Source organism: Solanum pennellii, chromosome 6, assembly GCF_001406875.1.
Source record: "Solanum pennellii chromosome 6, SPENNV200".
NCBI classification, from domain to species: Eukaryota; Viridiplantae; Streptophyta; class Magnoliopsida; order Solanales; family Solanaceae; genus Solanum; species Solanum pennellii.
The window spans coordinates 10,312,484-10,330,276 of record NC_028642.1 but is presented as its reverse complement, the minus strand read 5'-3'; the positions used below and the strand labels follow the sequence as shown (position 1 = coordinate 10,330,276).

The window sequence follows — 17,793 nt, the reverse complement described above, 5'->3', positions numbered from 1 at the left end:
TCCATATCACTAACCTACTGTAGGTCACCAAACAAGCACAATGTAGCATGATCAAAGGTGAAGAATGCAACAAAAAACATACAAAACAAACCTGTGCTGCTTCATTTTCAGAATCACGAGATCCGAGACATGCGGATTGAAAAACTTTAGTCCGAGTAGATCGAAATCTCCGAACGACCACCGATGATGAAGATGAAGCCACCGGAGATGACGGGTTCTTCAGCTGAAAATGGAAGCTTCAGCTGAAGTTTTAGGAAATGTGGCCTTTTTTATTCCTTTAATTTTTTTTCTTTTTAATTTTTCTTTAATGTTTTATTTTTTTGGCCAAATAAAAATGGGAGGGAGATGAAATTTTAATGTTAAAATGTTGGAGGGAATATAAAATTTTGGTGAAAACACTAAGACCACATTTTTAATGTGTTGTATTTTCAATTATAAAAATAACACACTTTAAAAGTGTGGCCATTCATGTAAATAGTTGTTGCCAACTATAACAACACTTATAAAGTGTAGTTTATCCCATTAAAGAGTACACTTTAGAAATGTTGCTAAAATTAATGTAGCTAAAAGTCAAAATCATTGGCTACACTTTAAAAGGGTTCCCAAAAGTATTTTAGGCAACACTTTATAAGCGTTGTCAAGATTTAGTGTTGCCGTAGACCTAAAATGGTGTAGTGATATCCTGAATACATGTGTCCGTAGGCCAATTGGCTAAGTACGTGGAATGTATAATCATGTAAGGGGAATTCTAAAGCATAAGACATAGGCTTCAACTTGACAAAAAGGAAACATACTTACTTGTTTTCAACTCAACTCAAATAAAGAATAAGATACTCAACTCAAAGATTAGATATTCAACTCCAAGATTAGATACTCAACTTCAAAGATATAATACTAGACTCAATGAAATAGAAATAAACTCAAGACACTCAATTTAAATTTCTGCACTCCAAAAAATCAACTCATCATACTTAAGTGAACTCATTTCAATATAAATCAGTTTAAAACAAGTGCAATATATAGAAAAGTTGTTTAAAAACATGATGTTAACTCAAGATAATAATATTGTAAAAGACATATCATGCTCCCTCTCAAAATCTACTTGTGCAGTGCATCAATGAATTCCCATACCTCTATTCATACTAGAGCAAGCTTATTTTATGAGCATTTATTTTAAATTATTATCCATTAAGGAGGAGAGGTTCCTTTGTAATCGAGCCATATAGTCCGCACCGATTTAGTTGCCAATTTGGTTTCCATCAAGATAATCCTGGCTATTTAGAAAAAGATATTCGTGTTGAGTCACTTGATGAAGGCCTTAGATATTGGCCCATTTGCGTATCCCGTGTGACTATGTCTAAAGCCTCATTTCCTCCTGCAGTAACTTCCGCAAAGAAGCTTTATACCACCCAATATTCATCTTGGTGGGAAAGTTCCTATGGAATGTTTCTTGATGATAATTTGGTTGTTATGGTGGAAAAAGCTGGGTCAGAATTTTTTACCCTTCTAGAAGACAATTGTCAAGATATCGAGAAGACACTTTCAAAAGTCAAGACACCACTTCCTCCCCAACATCAAAGTAAGTAGCTTAACTTCTCTAAGGCATATAAGGAAGAACTAGTTCATACTCTACTGATAAAGAGAAATGCCCCCAATTTCTCTTCTCTAGTAAACGGTCCCTTCATGAAATGAGCAAAACCAGCAAGGATCGATGATGGAAGAGGCAAAGAGTTGAACCATCTAGGGTTGAAATTGTAGAAGTCGGAAGTGTCGATAGTCATTCTAGATCATTGACAATTCAGAGTGACAAGGTATTTTTTTTTATTTTATTTAAAAAAAGAATGAAATGACCTTGCTAGCCTGCCCTTTTCACTTGCAGAATAATGCTGCCAGACATCCACTAGGATCACCGCATGAAAGACCACAAGTTGGAGAAGAGTCTATCGCGATATCGAGGCCTAAGGCAAAATCAACTTCAGATATCGAGAAAGAGAAAAAGTCATCATCTACTTCTCGTGGCCAAACTTTAAAACAGTTGATTCCTAATTCAAATGAGCTTTCCCGAGTTCTTCCAAAAATTAATGGTGCTATGTCTGTCTTCGAAGGAAAAGGTGTTGTGTTCAATCACAAAAGGAAGTACATCTTGGGTCTTTGGGAAAAGATCTGTGGAAAACTTTCCAGAACTTCTCTAAACAATATTTCATCTTACAGGGATGATATTTATGAGATTTTCAAGGAGATGAGTGAGATGAATTTATTACATCTTTGACCATTGAAGAGCTTGGTAGATTCTCTTTTTGATATTGCTAATTCTTATGATCATGAACACTCTAATTTTATTGACAAGCCGCATGAAGATAAGAAGATGGAGTTGCTTTTTAATGCCAAAGAGCGTCTCGAATTATTCAGAGTAGAGGAGGGTGAGAAGGATAAACATGTTTCTTCTAGCAAGAAATCGCAAAAGAAGGTTAAGCGGAAGCTAGAAACTTTACAAGGAGAGCGAGAGGGACTTGAAGCTGTTTTAGAAGCAGCTAAGAAGAACGTCGATGAGATTCAAGCCAAAATTTTTGCTACAGAAGATGAGATATCCTCGTATGAGAATATGAGTTTATTAACGCCTGAAGATTCAATTCTCATGGAACAGAAAAGAGAGTGCTTGGAGGCTAGCCGTCAAGATTTGACCAACTACAAGTTACACTTAGATTAGGATTTTTTTTGTTATTGTCTTTCCCATTTTTCATTTAGCTTTCGGTTGATGTTTTAGTAAATTTTATAATAATGAAATTCTTTCCTTTTCTTTTTTTTTTATCATGCATTAGTTATTGCATTCTTTAATTTGAATTTTAATTCCTTATTGCAAGCTTTTAGTAATTGAAAATCATTTCATATTTTCCATGCCAATAAGAATGACTATAGTGCAAGTTCTACATTTTTTCTTAAGTTTGCACATTCAAACCTAACTTATGAATTTTGTGGAATTTGATGCTTCAACTCGTAACAAGTTTTAGGACCTAAACTTGTAAATTCAAAGAATCTGAAGACATTGAATCGCAACTTTGTTGATGCAAACTTGTAGGACTTATCTCATTATTTTATAGAATTTGAAGCTTCAACTTGTATACTTAGAGGATTTGGATACTTCAAATAATAAACTCAAAGAATCTAAAAACATCAATTTGCATACTTGATCTAATTTAAAGACTTTAACCATACTAATAAGAGACTCATATTTTATAAGGGTTTGCCCTGTTCATTGACCCATCAATACATCCTACAAGTCTAAAGCTATATGAGACAAAAGATAAAATAAAATGCATATCGCTTTGACTTTCATGAGACAAATCAAGTGGGAACTTTTTTTTAAACTCATGAAACTGAACTTAGAATATGGTTCTAATCGCCTACGTACCTCAATGAACAGGATCAAGTCACAACGTAGTTCTGGGGGACTAAGTCTTTTTACTATTATTATTATTATTTTTGTGGTGCCATACAAAGTTTATACTCTTGCGGCCTAGGGGTGACATGCAGCTTAGGCTCGTACCTTAAGGACCATCATCTTACTTCAAGGGTAGTACCTATTCAGAAATTTGGCGTTAATAGGACCAATCCTTAATCCATCAACATCAACAAGCTTGTAAGTACCATTTGAATATGCTTATTTTACGACATATGGTCCATCCCACTTTGAGGTAAACTTGTCCCCAGAATTGTGCGAAGAAATGATAGGTATTCTTACTGCGAGAACTTGGTCTCCAACTTGGAAACACCTCAAGCTAAACTTCTTATTGAAAGCACGAGAAAGACGAGCTTGATAACATTCAAGGTTTTGTTGGGCTTCTAGCCTCTTCTCATCAAGTGCTTCTAACTCAGCAAGACGCAGTCGAGCATTTTCTTCCTCACATGAGCCCTTCTTGAATAGCAAGTCTTAAGAAAGGTATTTGACGCTCGAGTGGTAGGACTGCTTCAACTCTAAATGCAAGTGAATATGGTGTTGCTTAAGTTGGAGTGCGATATGTTGTCCTATATACCCACAAAGCTTCTTCCATTCTTTCATGCCAATCCCGTTTGGATTTGGAGACAACTTTCTTTAGCGGGTTGCATAGAGTCTTATTGAATGCTTTAGCAAGACCATTGGTGGCAGCATGATACATAGAAGATTTATGTTGCTTGAAGTCAAAAAGATCACAAATCTTATTCATTAATTTATCATTGAATTGCTTGTTATTGTCTTTTATTATATAGCGAGGGATGCCAAAGCTATAGATAATATTTACTCCTATAAAATCTGCAATGTTCTTCTTCTTCACCTTTGTAAGAGCGACCACTTCAGCCCATTTCTAAAAATAATCAGTTGCAGCCAAGATGTACAAGTGTCCACCAGAAGATTTTGGTAGTGGTCCCACACTATCCAATCCCCAGGCGTCAAATGTCAAGATGCGATAGTTGGGTGCAATACTTCGGGTGGCTGATGTAAGAAATTCGCATGAAATTGACAGGAATCTCACCTCCCAGCATAATCTAAGCAATCTTTCACAATGGTTGACCAATAATATCCCATTCGCTTTATGTTAAAGTGAAGTTTTTGTCCAGATTGATGTGATCCACACACTTCTGAGTGTGCTTCTTGCAGAGCTTGAATTGCTTCTTCCTTTCCCAAACATCTTAATAGCAGACCCTCAAATGATCTTTTAAATAATGTGTCCTTGTAATAAAGGAAACGAGGTGCACGTCGACGAATGTCAGTCCTTCTCTTTGGATATTTTTGAAGTATCCCATAACACATGTAGTCAATAATGGATTGTCTCCAATCTTCCTCTGCGGCTTCAAAAATGGCAACAACATGCTCAAACTCATTTTCTATATATTTCTCCTCATTTATTGGTGGTACTATCCATTTTTAACAAATAGTAACTTGTGTTTGATCAAGAAAGGTTAAATTTGAACCTAAGGCAGCCAATGTATCATCTCTTTTATTTTCCGTTCTACGCACATGTTGAAGGGTTACATATCCAAGACATCCTATAAAATTTTGGGCATAGTCATGATAAGGACGCAATTCAGGTTTCTTCACCTCATAACTTCCCAAGAGTTGGTTGATCACCAACTGAGAGTCACCAAAGACTTGTAAGTGTAATTGCTTCATGTCGACAACCATCTCAAGTCCAAGTATCAACACGTGGTATTCAGCGACATTATTGGAGCAACATTGCTTTAAAGTAAAAGAGAATGGTAGAATATCTTCTTGCGAAGTGATGAACACTACGCCGGCACCAGCTCCTCCACGATGTGTAGCCCCATCAAAGTACATTTTCCAAAGAGGTGATTTTCTATGGACATCACATCTTCATCATGAATCTCATCAGTTAACTCCCAATCATCAGGAATTGGATGGTCTGCTAAGAAATACGCCAATGCCTGTCCCTTTACGGATTTTTGAGGGACGTACACAATCTCAAATTTTTGGAATTGGAGGTACCATCTTGCTAGTCGGTCACTAAGGACTGATTTTTACATAAATAACTTGATGGGATTTTCTCTAGAAATAAGGCGAACAACATGAGCTTAAAAATAATGCTTCATTTTTAGAATTGAGAAGACAAGTGCAAAGCATAACTTTTCAATTGGGGAATAATTTAGCTCATTCGGCGTCACCGTTCTACTTAAGTAATAAAGAGAATTTTCTTTGACTTCACTATTCTCTTGAGCAAACAGGGCTCCTACAGACCTTTCTTGTCCTGCAATGTAGAATATCAATGGTTTTCCAGGTATAGGGGCAGCCAAAACTGGAGGTTTTGCTAGATACAATTTGATACTTTTAAAGTCATCGCTACATGTTTGGTCCCAATTAAATGGAGAACCTTTCTTCATGAGGTGACTGAATGGTTGACATCTCCCCGCTAGATTTGAGATGAATCGTCTCAAGTAGGCTAACTTTCCTTGGAGACTTTTTAACTCATGAATATTTCGAGGTTCAGGCATCTTTGATATTGCATCGACTTTGGCTTGATCAATTTCAATTCCTCGATATCTCACAATAAAGACAAGGAACTTGCCGGAAGTAACTCCGAATGAACATTTCAATGGATTCATCCTTAGTTGATATCTTCCGATTAACTCAAACACCATCTTTAAGTCGTTCAAATGATCACCCCTCTTTCTCGACTTTACTACAAAATCATCAACATAAAATTTGACATTTGTTTGGAGCAAGCCATCAAAGATATTTTGCATAGCCCTTTCATATGTGGCACCAATATTTTTTAAACCAAATGGCATCACTTTGTAGCAATAATACCTTTAGGCGTGCAAAATGCGGTGAGTTCTTCATCTTTTAGTGACATGCGGATTTGATTATATCCAGAAGAACCATCCATGAACGACATCGCCTCATAACCAGTGGTTTCATCAATCATCAACTCTGGAATTGGAAGAGGAGACTCATCTTTAGGATATGTATTATTGAGATCGCTAAATTCAACACAAACTCGAATTTGACCATTCTTGTTTCTAACAGAAACAATACTTGAAATCCATGTTGGATATTTGACCTCTCGAATAAAGCATGCCTCAATGAGTTTGTTAACTTCATTTTCTATTAACGGAACCAATTCTTGTCTAAAACGTCTTTGAGATTGCTTAATAGGATGAGAACCATTTTTGACTCCCAATTGATGGACCGCTACTCTAGGAATCAATCTAGGCATTTCTTTATAACTCCAAGCGAAGGCATCCCTATAATCTTTGATTATATTCTTGTAAGAGATTTCTTCATCAATTTCTAGAAAAGCACTCAAGTGACTTGGCCTTGGGTCTTCATCAGTGCCAAGATTAACTTCATTCAAAGGATCTATTATGATATGTACTTCCTTATCAAGTTCCGATGGAGCATCTCCAGCATCTTCCTCTTCCAAAGGATCATTGTCTTTAACAGATATATGACAACACGAGACAATATCTTCTACCTCATCATCGATCTTCATTTGAGGCAAAGAATCGTACTCATTTTAGATTGTAACATGATATGAGGAACCTACACTTTCTTCATCTTCCTCGCACTCTTTGGTGTAAACCATAGTGTGGGCCTTTGCCTTGAGTTCCTCTTTACAGGAGACTACAAGTTCCACTCGTCGCCTCATCGTAGAAGGAATCAAACTTGTGAAATCCTTTCGAATCAAATGTGAAGTAGGCGTTGTAACCTTTAAATAATTTCTCAGGTTTTTGTTATTCTTCTTCATAGGACCTAACCTCTCAAACACAGAAGTTCCTGCAGTCGCTTCCCCAAGTCTACCAAAGACGGAAGGCGTTTTATTAGGAGCAGTGACGTCATCTTCAAAAGTTATATGATTATTGCTGGCCCTTCTTATGAAAATGTGAATTGGCGGCGGTTGGCTATAACCTAGGCCTTCACGTGCTCGCCTAGTTGTATCTTCTGATGGATGTTTCCCTAGCGCCGATGGCTCACTAGGGTTGTATCCCGCCTTCAATAATAACTTGTAAGCATTGGGATCAAAACCTTCTCTTGTGCGTTTTGTAGGGAGAGCCATATCTCGCACTTGATCTTGAGCGACTGACTTTTCTGGCGATTTTGAAGACAAGTTTATTGCATCATTCCATCTGATAGGAAGAGTTAGCTCTCTCAATGCATTTTCTTGAAGGTTAGATGGTTGGTCTTGTTCTTTCTTCACTTTGGAACATAGCAAAGCCTAGAAGTCTGGTTCTTCTTTGAAGACATGATCTTCCCTTCATTAAGAACGGGACAGGAGTCTTTAGTGTTAATTTTCACCTTTTTGATAGCCGCATCAATTCTTTTGCTTATGATCATATCTTGATTGATTTGATATCATTGCATTTGGCCTCTTTAACAACAAAACTTTTCAAATAGAATTTTTCATCGGCAAAGAGTGTCTCAACTTCGGTGATAGGATTATCATCTACAACTATCTTCCTTTGAATTCCACCTTCAAGATATTTCAAACATTGATAGTACGAAGATGAGACAATTCTATTCTCATGTACCCAAGGCCTGCCAAGTAATATATTGTATGATGTGTTCGCGTCGATCACATGCATCCATGCACTTGATCGTTAATCATCCATGTGGATCTCTAATTTAATATAACCTATGGACCTCTTCCCCTCTTGACTAAATCCTTGTATCAACAGACGACTTTCACTAAGTTCCTCAATCGTGATGCCAAGTTTCTTCAATGTATGGATAGGCAAAATGTTAACTCCAGATCCTTCATCTATTAAGATTCTATTAATCTTCTTCTCTAGCACAAGACCCAATATATACAAATGATGATTGTGTAGTATTTCCCCAAATAGAAGATCATTATCTGTAAATGTGATTTTAGTATCACAGGTATGTGCTTCTTGTGAAGAAGGTTCAATAGATGTTTCAGAAGATGAAAGAGACATCATTTTGAGATTTCTCTTGTTGCTTTTTCTTCGTCACTAGGAGAAAGCTTTGGTAAGGATTCAGTCGTTGTTCCTTCTTTTCCAGTAGGAGTCAACTTTATTGTTTCTGATTTATCCGCATTGAAACATGATGCCTCGACATTGTCTTGAGTAGACTTTATGTCGAACGAGCTTGGTAAGAATTCCTCTAGAGTAACATGACGGCAAGGCTTTTGGTAGTGATGCACTTCTAGATTTTCACTTTTCGGGCACTTATTTGATTTTTTCTTCTTCGATTTATTCACCAATTTTCCTCTAATCGGTTGTTTGGATGATTATTTTCGTAAGCTTGACTTGTTGCCTCTTCGCCTAGTTACAAGAATCCATCCCTCATCACCATCTATGTCAACTTTCTTGTCTACTGACTCTTCCTCATGCTTTTCAGAGATATATATTTGGACCGGATCAAGTGAGCCAAACGTGATAGAGATCTTGTTAGAACTATCCTTCTCATCATCAAGGATAATTTTATTTTTGATAACCAATCGCACCACTCTATCCTTGAAGACAACATTTTTCAAAAGGATGACTCACAAGTCTATGATACTTGCAATAATTTGGGTCATCAACTTTTCCAGCCTCATCGGGTTGCTTCATCTCTTCCAAGTCAATAATCATTAACTCAAGATATTTATCAAAAATTTCAGAAACGTCAGAATCCAAGAAAGAATACTTTTTTCCTTGCATCTCCCTCAATGTCGACTTTTGATTTGAACAAGCTTGGAAAGTCGTTCTCATATTTTGGTTTACGCCCTTATTCGTGGTGAACTTTGCGAGTGACACATTTAAACTCATGGATTCTTTGTTGTAATTTCTGGGCAGACACTTGCTCTATCTCTTGGGTTCCTACTTGTCCCTTCCTTTTTGAGGATCATGGACAATAATCATATCTTTTCTGGCAGAGGACATGCTCAACTCCATATCATGAGCGCGAGTAGCTAAATCTTCGAAGGATTTTGGTTTTATTCCTTGCAAGATGTAAAGAAGCTCCCAGTGCATTCCTTGATTACACATTTCAATTGCAGAAGCTTCACCAAGCCTATCATTACAATTTAGGCTCGCGTTCCTCCATCGATTTATGAAATCTATAACTGGTTAATCCTTCCTTTGGCTAGTATTCGTGAGTTGTGCCATGCTCACCGTACGCCTTGTGCTATAGAAGCGATTGAAAAACTCATGTTCTAGTTGCTCCCAACTATCAATAGAGTTAGGTTCGAGATCTTTGTACCAATAAAAGGCATTTTCTTTTAGAGAGCGGAAAAACTGTTTGACAAGATAGTCTCCACAGGTTCCAACATTATTACATGCCTCCATGAAGTGCGCGGCATGTTGTTTCGGATTTCCTTTTCCCTCAAATTGTTGAAATTTGGGAGGTTGATAACCAGCAAGCATTTTAAAGTTATCAATCCTAGCAGTGTATGGCTTAGCATACATATGAGAAGACTTGGTGGAGACTTCATACTTAACTTTGATAGTGCCTTAAATAAACTCTTTCAAGCAATCAACTGAGATCATTCCTTCAGAAGAAACTGACATCTCTTTAACAAACGGGGCTTTCTTAGGAGGATCTTCGATTTCTTGAACTTTAATACCCTTTCCAGGTGCATGGCTCGCATTTCCATCTAAAAGTCCTCCATCCTATCCATAAACTTATCAATTCGAGACTCTTGGTGTTGTACAAGTTTCTTCAATCCTTCAACCAATTTCGTCAGATTAGCGAGTTGATCCTTAGGAGAGAAAGCAACAGCCACCATCGTTTGCATGATAATCGGAGATGCAGTAGAGTAGCATGGATTGTCGCGTGAGCTAATTTTTGATGGACTCACGTTACGCAATATACGTGGGATGATTCATAAGTTGAATCACAGTTCTTCCTTGTGGTAGAGTTCTTGGGACCAGATTGCTCAAGTAGAGCCAATGTCTTCTTGATCTTTTCAGCAACACTACTTCATCCTTCTAGAACATTTGTGGAGGAACTTGCTCCTTTTGGAGTGGGAGACCCAAAAACAAGAGTTGATGTGGATGACACTTAAAGTGTTTGTCGTCCTAGTGTAGCAGCCTTAATTCTCGTAACAATTCCCAAACTTCCAAAGGTAACACCAAGGATGCCTTCAACTTCAGTAGAGAACTTGGACCTAGTGGCCTTAGAGGCACTTGATCGAGAGTTTTTGTTCATGGAAGTCATCTCGATATTCTTTGAAGCTTGAAAATTTGAAATGAGAGGTAGAGATTGTCCCACTAGGCGTGCCAGAATTTTTAGACAATAAAATTTGTGTCGAGAAAACAATAATCAGGAACGGAAAATTATAGCAACAATCAATTTTATTATTTCTAATGTGAGTGTTACAATCTCTATGATTCCTCTGAATTCGCCTTTTCATATATAAATTTAATGGCTTTAAGGCTTGTTCTTGAATCTATGATGAACTTGAACTTGAACTTTATATTGATTTTGAATTTTATTTGAATTAAAGGGCCTCAAGTTTGTTCTTGAAATTGATGGTCTTGATCTTGATCGTTCTTGAAAGTTGAATGCTTTAATTCTTAAACTTGTAGCCTTGTAGAGAATTAAATGCCGTTTGTACCACGGATTTTCTCTAGCTTTTTGTTTAGAATTTTCTATGTCTTTTCTGAATTATGAGGACCCCAATATATAGTTTTAGAATAGAGGAGTTGCGATTGGAATATATGATTCTGCTCGGCCAATCAGGCTTAAGTGACATGGCATATGGGATTTATGGAAAGGGCTTGTCATCTATCACACATATCATGATTCTATTGGTTTCTTATTTGACTTGGCATTCCACATCATTTTCACACTTGGCGCCAAGATGGGCCTCTATAATTAGATGAAATTGAGCTCACTATTGTAGCTCAAATCAATTAATTTTGGATTTAATAAAGTCCATATTTATTGGACTTAAATATTTAACTCAATTATATTAATCCATAATATTTGTTTGAAATAATATATTTATGAATTTAATATAATCTAAATCATTTTGGAAATTTATATTTAATAAGTTTTAAATGATTACAGTGTGGCACATGATTACACATGATGAGTTAACATCAATTAATATATGATAAGGATGTGGATCTATTCTTTTTTTCTGAAATCGTTTGCATTTGAATTTGATCATAGATTTGGAGATAAATATTATTTTTGAACTCCAATTGATCATAAATTCGGTAGGTTCATCAGAAACGATAAAATTTAAAATACTCATTATTATGCAGTGATTTGGTAATTTGAGATCGTTTAAAAGACGTTTTTAGATAATTTTTGTATCTTGAAAAAGTTAATTTTAACAAAAAAATTACTTGACTATGATATGGTGGTGATATAGTTTGTTCTCTACGGTCTTGATAACTAAATGTTTGTGAAGTATTAAGTTCATGTGTTGGCTTAGACTTTCCTCCATAATGGATGAAATTAACATAAGTCATTAAAATGAAATCTCTAGTTTTGGTTATTGATACGCTCAAACTTACTTCTCAATAAGAAGTAAAGCGGTCGTGTCAAGTAAATAACCCAACTAATGAGGTAGGGATCGTTCCCATGAGGAAAATAGTTTAGACTTAAGTTTAATCTATTATTACTATTGTTCAGTCAATTACTTCCTTGGAAAGCAAAAATTATAAAAGGGGGGTTTTCTATTTCTAAATAGATGAAAATAACTAGCGAAATTAAAAGAGATAATAACAGCTTCAAATGTTGGAGTTTAATCAATTAATAAAAGTAACTAGGGTTTACGTGTTCCCCACAGGTTCATAACTTGATAATTCTAACTATAACAATTCTTTCCTAGTATCTTGCATGCAAAGTGATAAGTTATGTATTTCTAAATCCTTGGTCCGGCATCTAGAAAATTTCACTCCGCACCTTGGTCCGGCTACGTGTGTTGCTATACTAACCCTTACCTTAACTTCATATTAAGAATCATATTCGATATTTGACTAAGTTATTACCTCGTACAAATCAATACTAGCCTATTAGATAGTATACACTAAATCTATGTTGACAATTCTTTTCCTATTATCTACCTCCTTGGTCCGGCAAGTAGCATTAAGGCGAGTTCTAACGTTGGACATCCGTTATAAAGACTACTAAGCGAAACATGCAAGACACTATTCTAGAATTGTTATTTTAGTTAGGTTTTACCTCATTATTCGCCTATGGTTCCCACAACCCTAGTTATGGAGCTTAGTTACCCATAGTCATAATCACAATATTCAAATATATGATATAAGAATTCATGTACTTACTTCAATGAGAAAGAGTAAAATCCAGAAGTTCACTTGATTAATCAACCAAAATCACCAACAATCAATTGCTAAAATTAATTGAAGATTAAAGATTCTTCAAAAGTGTAATAGTAATCACCAAAAGTCTAACAAATAGTCTAAAAATATTTAAGAGTCTAACCTCAAAAAGGAGGTTTTTCGAACATTCTACAAAAAAAATAAAACCTAATTAAATAAGGACTCTATTTGCTGGAAATCTGTCAAAACGCGGCTGGATCGACGGACATCGCGAAGGATTGTCATGGTCACGACGGGCCGTCATGGACTCTGTCGTCCCATACTTGTGCAATTTTCTTCTGCTTCTCTCTTCATTACCCTCGACGGCAGGTATGACGGATCGTCACAGGCACAACGGTCCGTCAAGGGTCTCCGTTCCAAAACACTTGAACTCTTGGAATTTGTGTACTAGGACTACTTCTCTGATCTTCATGACGAACCAGCAGGACGGACCGTCATGTCTACGAAGGTCCGTCACGTACTCCGTAGCCCCACACTTGGTCAGACTTCCCCATCTTCCTTCAGCAGCTGCACTACGATGCCACCTAAGGACCGTCACGAGCATAACGGACCATCACAAGCTCCTTAGGTGGTACTTTTCTACATTTCTTGCTCAAAAACCTCCGCATTCATCTTTTAGACAGATTTCCTGTAAATAGAGAGAAACTTATATAAAAATTAGCACAAAAAGGCTTTTGGACACACTAAACTTAAGGAAAAAGTATTAATTATACCGTGAAACAACGGTATATCAACACCCTCAACTTAAATTCGTTGTTTGTCCTCAAGCGACGCACTATGACTCAATACAAAATCTTTGTACAATAGTATCCATGTTTTATCCTTCGCAATCATTTAGCTATCAATCCCGATAAATCTCATCATATTTATGCACGATATCACTATTAGGCTTGAATTATGTGGAATCAGACCATGACACAGACTCACCATGCACTAACACCTATCCTCTTCGATTTCTCACCGAGGTGCTAATATATCCGGTACTGCAACTAGTGTCCTCACTTCAAAACAAAATCCTCATTTTTCACACAATGATTTCAGTTTAAGTATAAGGATTACTTTTAAACACTCACTCTCAGAACAAATTCACACTCATTCATATATATTGCCATAAGCTTGCCCTTATTTTCACTGCTCTAAGTTCGCTATATAACTCTTAGGATCACGATAGCACTTTCTTAGCTTGTAACATAGGCTCAGTGTCAGGTAGTGTATATTTAGGTAAACTTTAGTGACTTTTTTCCTTCCTTGACATATCGGCTAAACATACCATTTTCTATCATTTTATTTTGCCCAGTTTCTCATATTCTTTCACTATGCTATTTTCCCTTTTTTCTTCATTTGTGTAAGTGACTCTCTTCTTTTCTTGCTTGTATTTCTTGTATATTTTTTTTCTTTACTTTTCTTTAAACTAATTCTTGAGTCACTTTACTTTTGTTCTTTCTCTCTCTTTGTTCTTTCAACCCCACTTTCTAGAGCATTCCTCGTAATAGCCACCCTCAACTCATGGCTTTGCCATGAGTCAAAGTACACAATAGCAAAAGTTGGGTCAGAGCCATAAAAAGGGTTGTTTAATGCATTAGCCACCCTCAACTTATGCTTTTGGCATAAGCTGAGGTGCACATGTCCAAGGAGGGACCAGGGCCAACACATTATTCTCAGAAAAGATCAGTTAGGGTGAAAAAGAAAGGTCTAGTTTAAGCTCAAATCATTTGGATCAAAAAAGAATAAATTTCATTTGGTTTTGTTTTATTTAGGCTAAAAATGGGCTATATTGAATAAAGAACCTATGATCCTTTCCTAATTGTCTATTACAGCTTACTTTTAGCACGACTAACCAAGCAAGTTCTAGCTCAGTACAAATAGTGGACTATCCAAATCTTCCTCACACTCACTTGACATCTCATTACTCTACAAGATTATCAGACACCTAGTTTGAATTTTATACTTAGGGTCATGCAGTGGTGTACCTCTATGTCATGCTTAGAGCCACACATTTATCAATTACTATGCCTAGTCATGCATCCTTTTCAATTTTGTCAGGATGTCATCTTAGCCATCATGCTTCAGAATTAAACTATGTACACAAGATATAGACATGCCGGTTCAACAGAAAAAGTAATCAGTCTCTTGGGGAGAAAGAACACAGGCAAGAAAACCCCAAAAGAGGATAGTTAATTGGGCTACTCAGACTTCACCGTAGCACTCACTTTCCATTTACCCCACCCCCAACAAAAAAGACATGCAATTGTCCCCAATGCATAAAAAAATTGAAATACAAGAGTGGTAGGTGAAGCAAACCTGGGGCGCAAAGCGCCGACGATCAGCAAGCTGGTGGGTCCGGTTCCCCGGAACCCACTACTTCTGTAATCTGGACACCCTCAATAGTGTCCTCTGCATCAACAACACTATCAGCAGTGCCTCCCTCTATCTCCACATTTCTGGAGCTAGACGCCCCAGCAGCTAACTCTACTGCTCCCATCTGACGCGCCTCCTCATCAGCAAGCGAGGCTCTCCTTGCAACCTCCATCTCATGGCGCTCCTTCTTCTATGATCGAGCTTCATCCTCCTCTCGACCCCTACGGCTCTTGGTATGATCTAGAGGTGAGGTGGTGGAATCTCCGAAGTGGCGAATAGGGCCGCCATCACTGTGTCTTCAGCGGGCTCTGCAGAAGGGGCCTCAGACTAAGGCACCTTAGCCTCTAAGATCATGTCGATGTCTGTGCGAAGACTGTCGACCGCAGCCTGAAGGATCGACACATCACCCTCAGGGGCTGGTCGGGCTAACACCCGCAACTCAAAAGCGTCCAAGTGTTGATGAACCTCAACGATCTTCCGCTCTGTGTGCTGGACCATTCTCCGCTCCAAGCACTCTTCTACCTCAGCAATAGACCTCTGTATCCAAGGATGGATGTGATGCAGAAGTGTAGCTATCTGTGCCTCTAATTTCTGGACCCTAGCAAGCGGGACTAGAGCGGGGAAAGGGGCTGAGCGAGAGGATCTCCGGGCAGTGCTACTACCCGGGATAGACTCGACTGGGGTAGTGTCAGTGGAAGCCACCTGCGTAGCCGTGCGGGCCGGTGCTACCGTATCAGCCAGGTTGTCACCAAGTGTAGGAAACTCTGGACGGGGCCCTCTGCGTGGAGCAAACTCATTGGCCTCATCCCTGATGAGGCCGATATCAATAGTGCCCAGCGGGGTCTTGAGCTGATCAACGTGCCATATAAGCACACCTGCGGACCTGCATAGAGAAAATATGATGAACGAGAAAGGGTAGGTAGTTTTGACCTTAAAAGCTCTCTCGTGCATGACTGCCTGTAGAAACCAAGCAAAATCCACCTCAAACCCGGCTATCATCACCGCCATCAGTAATGCTCGATCCCATGTGACTATATTATCAGCAGCTGTGGGGGAAAGGCAGTGGCAGACAATCAACCACAAACACTTAGCCGTGAAGGTTAGGTTGGCCTTCTTGATGGATCCCTTCGGCTCGGTCACCCAGTCAGCACCCTCTTCATCAACGGATAAATGCAGGTCCATCCACCTATTCGTGGTCTCTCTCAGCGATAGCTCACGCAGGAATTGGCCATCTTTGATAATCCGCCATTGGTAGTCAAACTCGGCGGTGAGAGGGATCCGATTGGCATCAACATTCTCGCCGTATAGATACCGGAGGATGGCAGGCAGGGAGATATCAACCTTAATGCCACGTACTCGGACCTGCTCCAGTGGGGCCTGTTTGGCTGGGGATGCCCGCCTATCAATCTGTGATCTGAGAGTCGCTACGTAGGAGGCGTAGAACTCTCGGACCAACTCGTCACTATAACGTCCCACCGGATGCGCTGTCCACTCCAGTCGATGTCAGGTGAAGATATTGTGGATCTCAGGCATCGTCGGGAGACTTCCCGTAAGGATCCGCCGCTCCAATGTTAGTGTCAGAGTCATTACTCCTTTGTCATTCAAGAACTTTGTATCGGAATAGACTTGATACTGCCCGTCGACACACCACCGGTTGGGCTGGTCGGTAACCGGGGTGAGAGCACGAGTTTGTGAACTTGGTGTTGATTCAGAACTGGCGGCCTCATCAGACGAGGCAGACTCTGCAACGGTGGCGGGTGCGGGAACCTCAGCAGATCCGGAGGCTTCCTCCGACCACGAAACTCCTAAGGAGCCAGATGCTCCATCTTCATCAGTAGATGACCCAGAAGGTGTGCCGGTTAGTGTGTGCTCCTCATCAGACTGGGAGGCAGTGACTACACCGGACGCCACCTTTTAGGGTGTGGCTCTGGCAGCATGTGCAGCTCGCGATGGGGTGGAAGTGCGTGGGTGCATGTACTCGGGGTCACGCTTATCATCAGAGCCAATGACCAGGCGGGCAGACGGGGCGACAGACTTTGATCGCTCCCGTGCACAGAATCGATCTTGTTTTGGTGCCATAATAGATAGTACCTGTAAAAAATCAATATTAGTACTAAAAGGAGCAGACAAGACTAGCAAAACCATACAAAATAAATAAAAGAGTTAAGATGTAATGACATTTCTTTAGTAACAGTGAAACACGACGGACCAGGTGACGGATCGTCGTGAGTATGATGGACCGTCATGTGGTCCGTCGTGATATACATAGACTTTGTTTATATGGAGAACCCTGAAGGAGAGTCTCTGACAAGTATGACGGTATATGCAGGACGGACTGTCACAGGTACGATGGTCCGTCGTAGGTGTCCGTCAGAGGACACTTGAAAAAAGTTATGGAGACCCCTAGGAGAGGGGTCTCTGACCATCATAACGGTCATGCAGGACGGACCATCGAGGGTACGACGGTCCGTCATAGTTGTCCGTAAGAGTACACTTTAGAAAAAGTATGGAGACCCTTAAGAGAGGGGTCTCTGACCGTCATAACGGTTATGCAGGACGGACCGTCGTGGGTATGATGGTCCGTCGTAGCTGTCCGTTTGAGGAAACTTAGAAAAATAGAGAGAGACCCTTAGGTACAGGGTCTCT

The 17,793-nt window shown here is 39.0% G+C and overlaps 1 protein-coding gene and 1 pseudogene across 1 annotated transcript; one reads left to right on the top strand and one right to left on the bottom strand.

The window, feature by feature from the left end:
• Nucleotides 1–1,353: 1,353 nt before the first annotated feature.
• Nucleotides 1,354–2,269, top strand: LOC114077598 (annotated as a pseudogene).
• A 1,389-nt stretch (nucleotides 2,270–3,658) lies between these two features.
• LOC107022103 lies at nucleotides 3,659–6,129 on the bottom strand. The gene is made up of 5 exons (XM_015222810.1): nucleotides 5,729–6,129; nucleotides 4,948–5,345; nucleotides 4,613–4,890; nucleotides 4,032–4,340; nucleotides 3,659–3,913 (listed from the first exon to the last, which is right to left on the bottom strand). Exons 1-5 carry the CDS (start codon nucleotides 6,127–6,129, stop codon nucleotides 3,659–3,661), a joined length of 1,641 nt encoding a protein of 546 aa, XP_015078296.1.
• Between the last annotated feature and the right edge of the window lie 11,664 nt (nucleotides 6,130–17,793).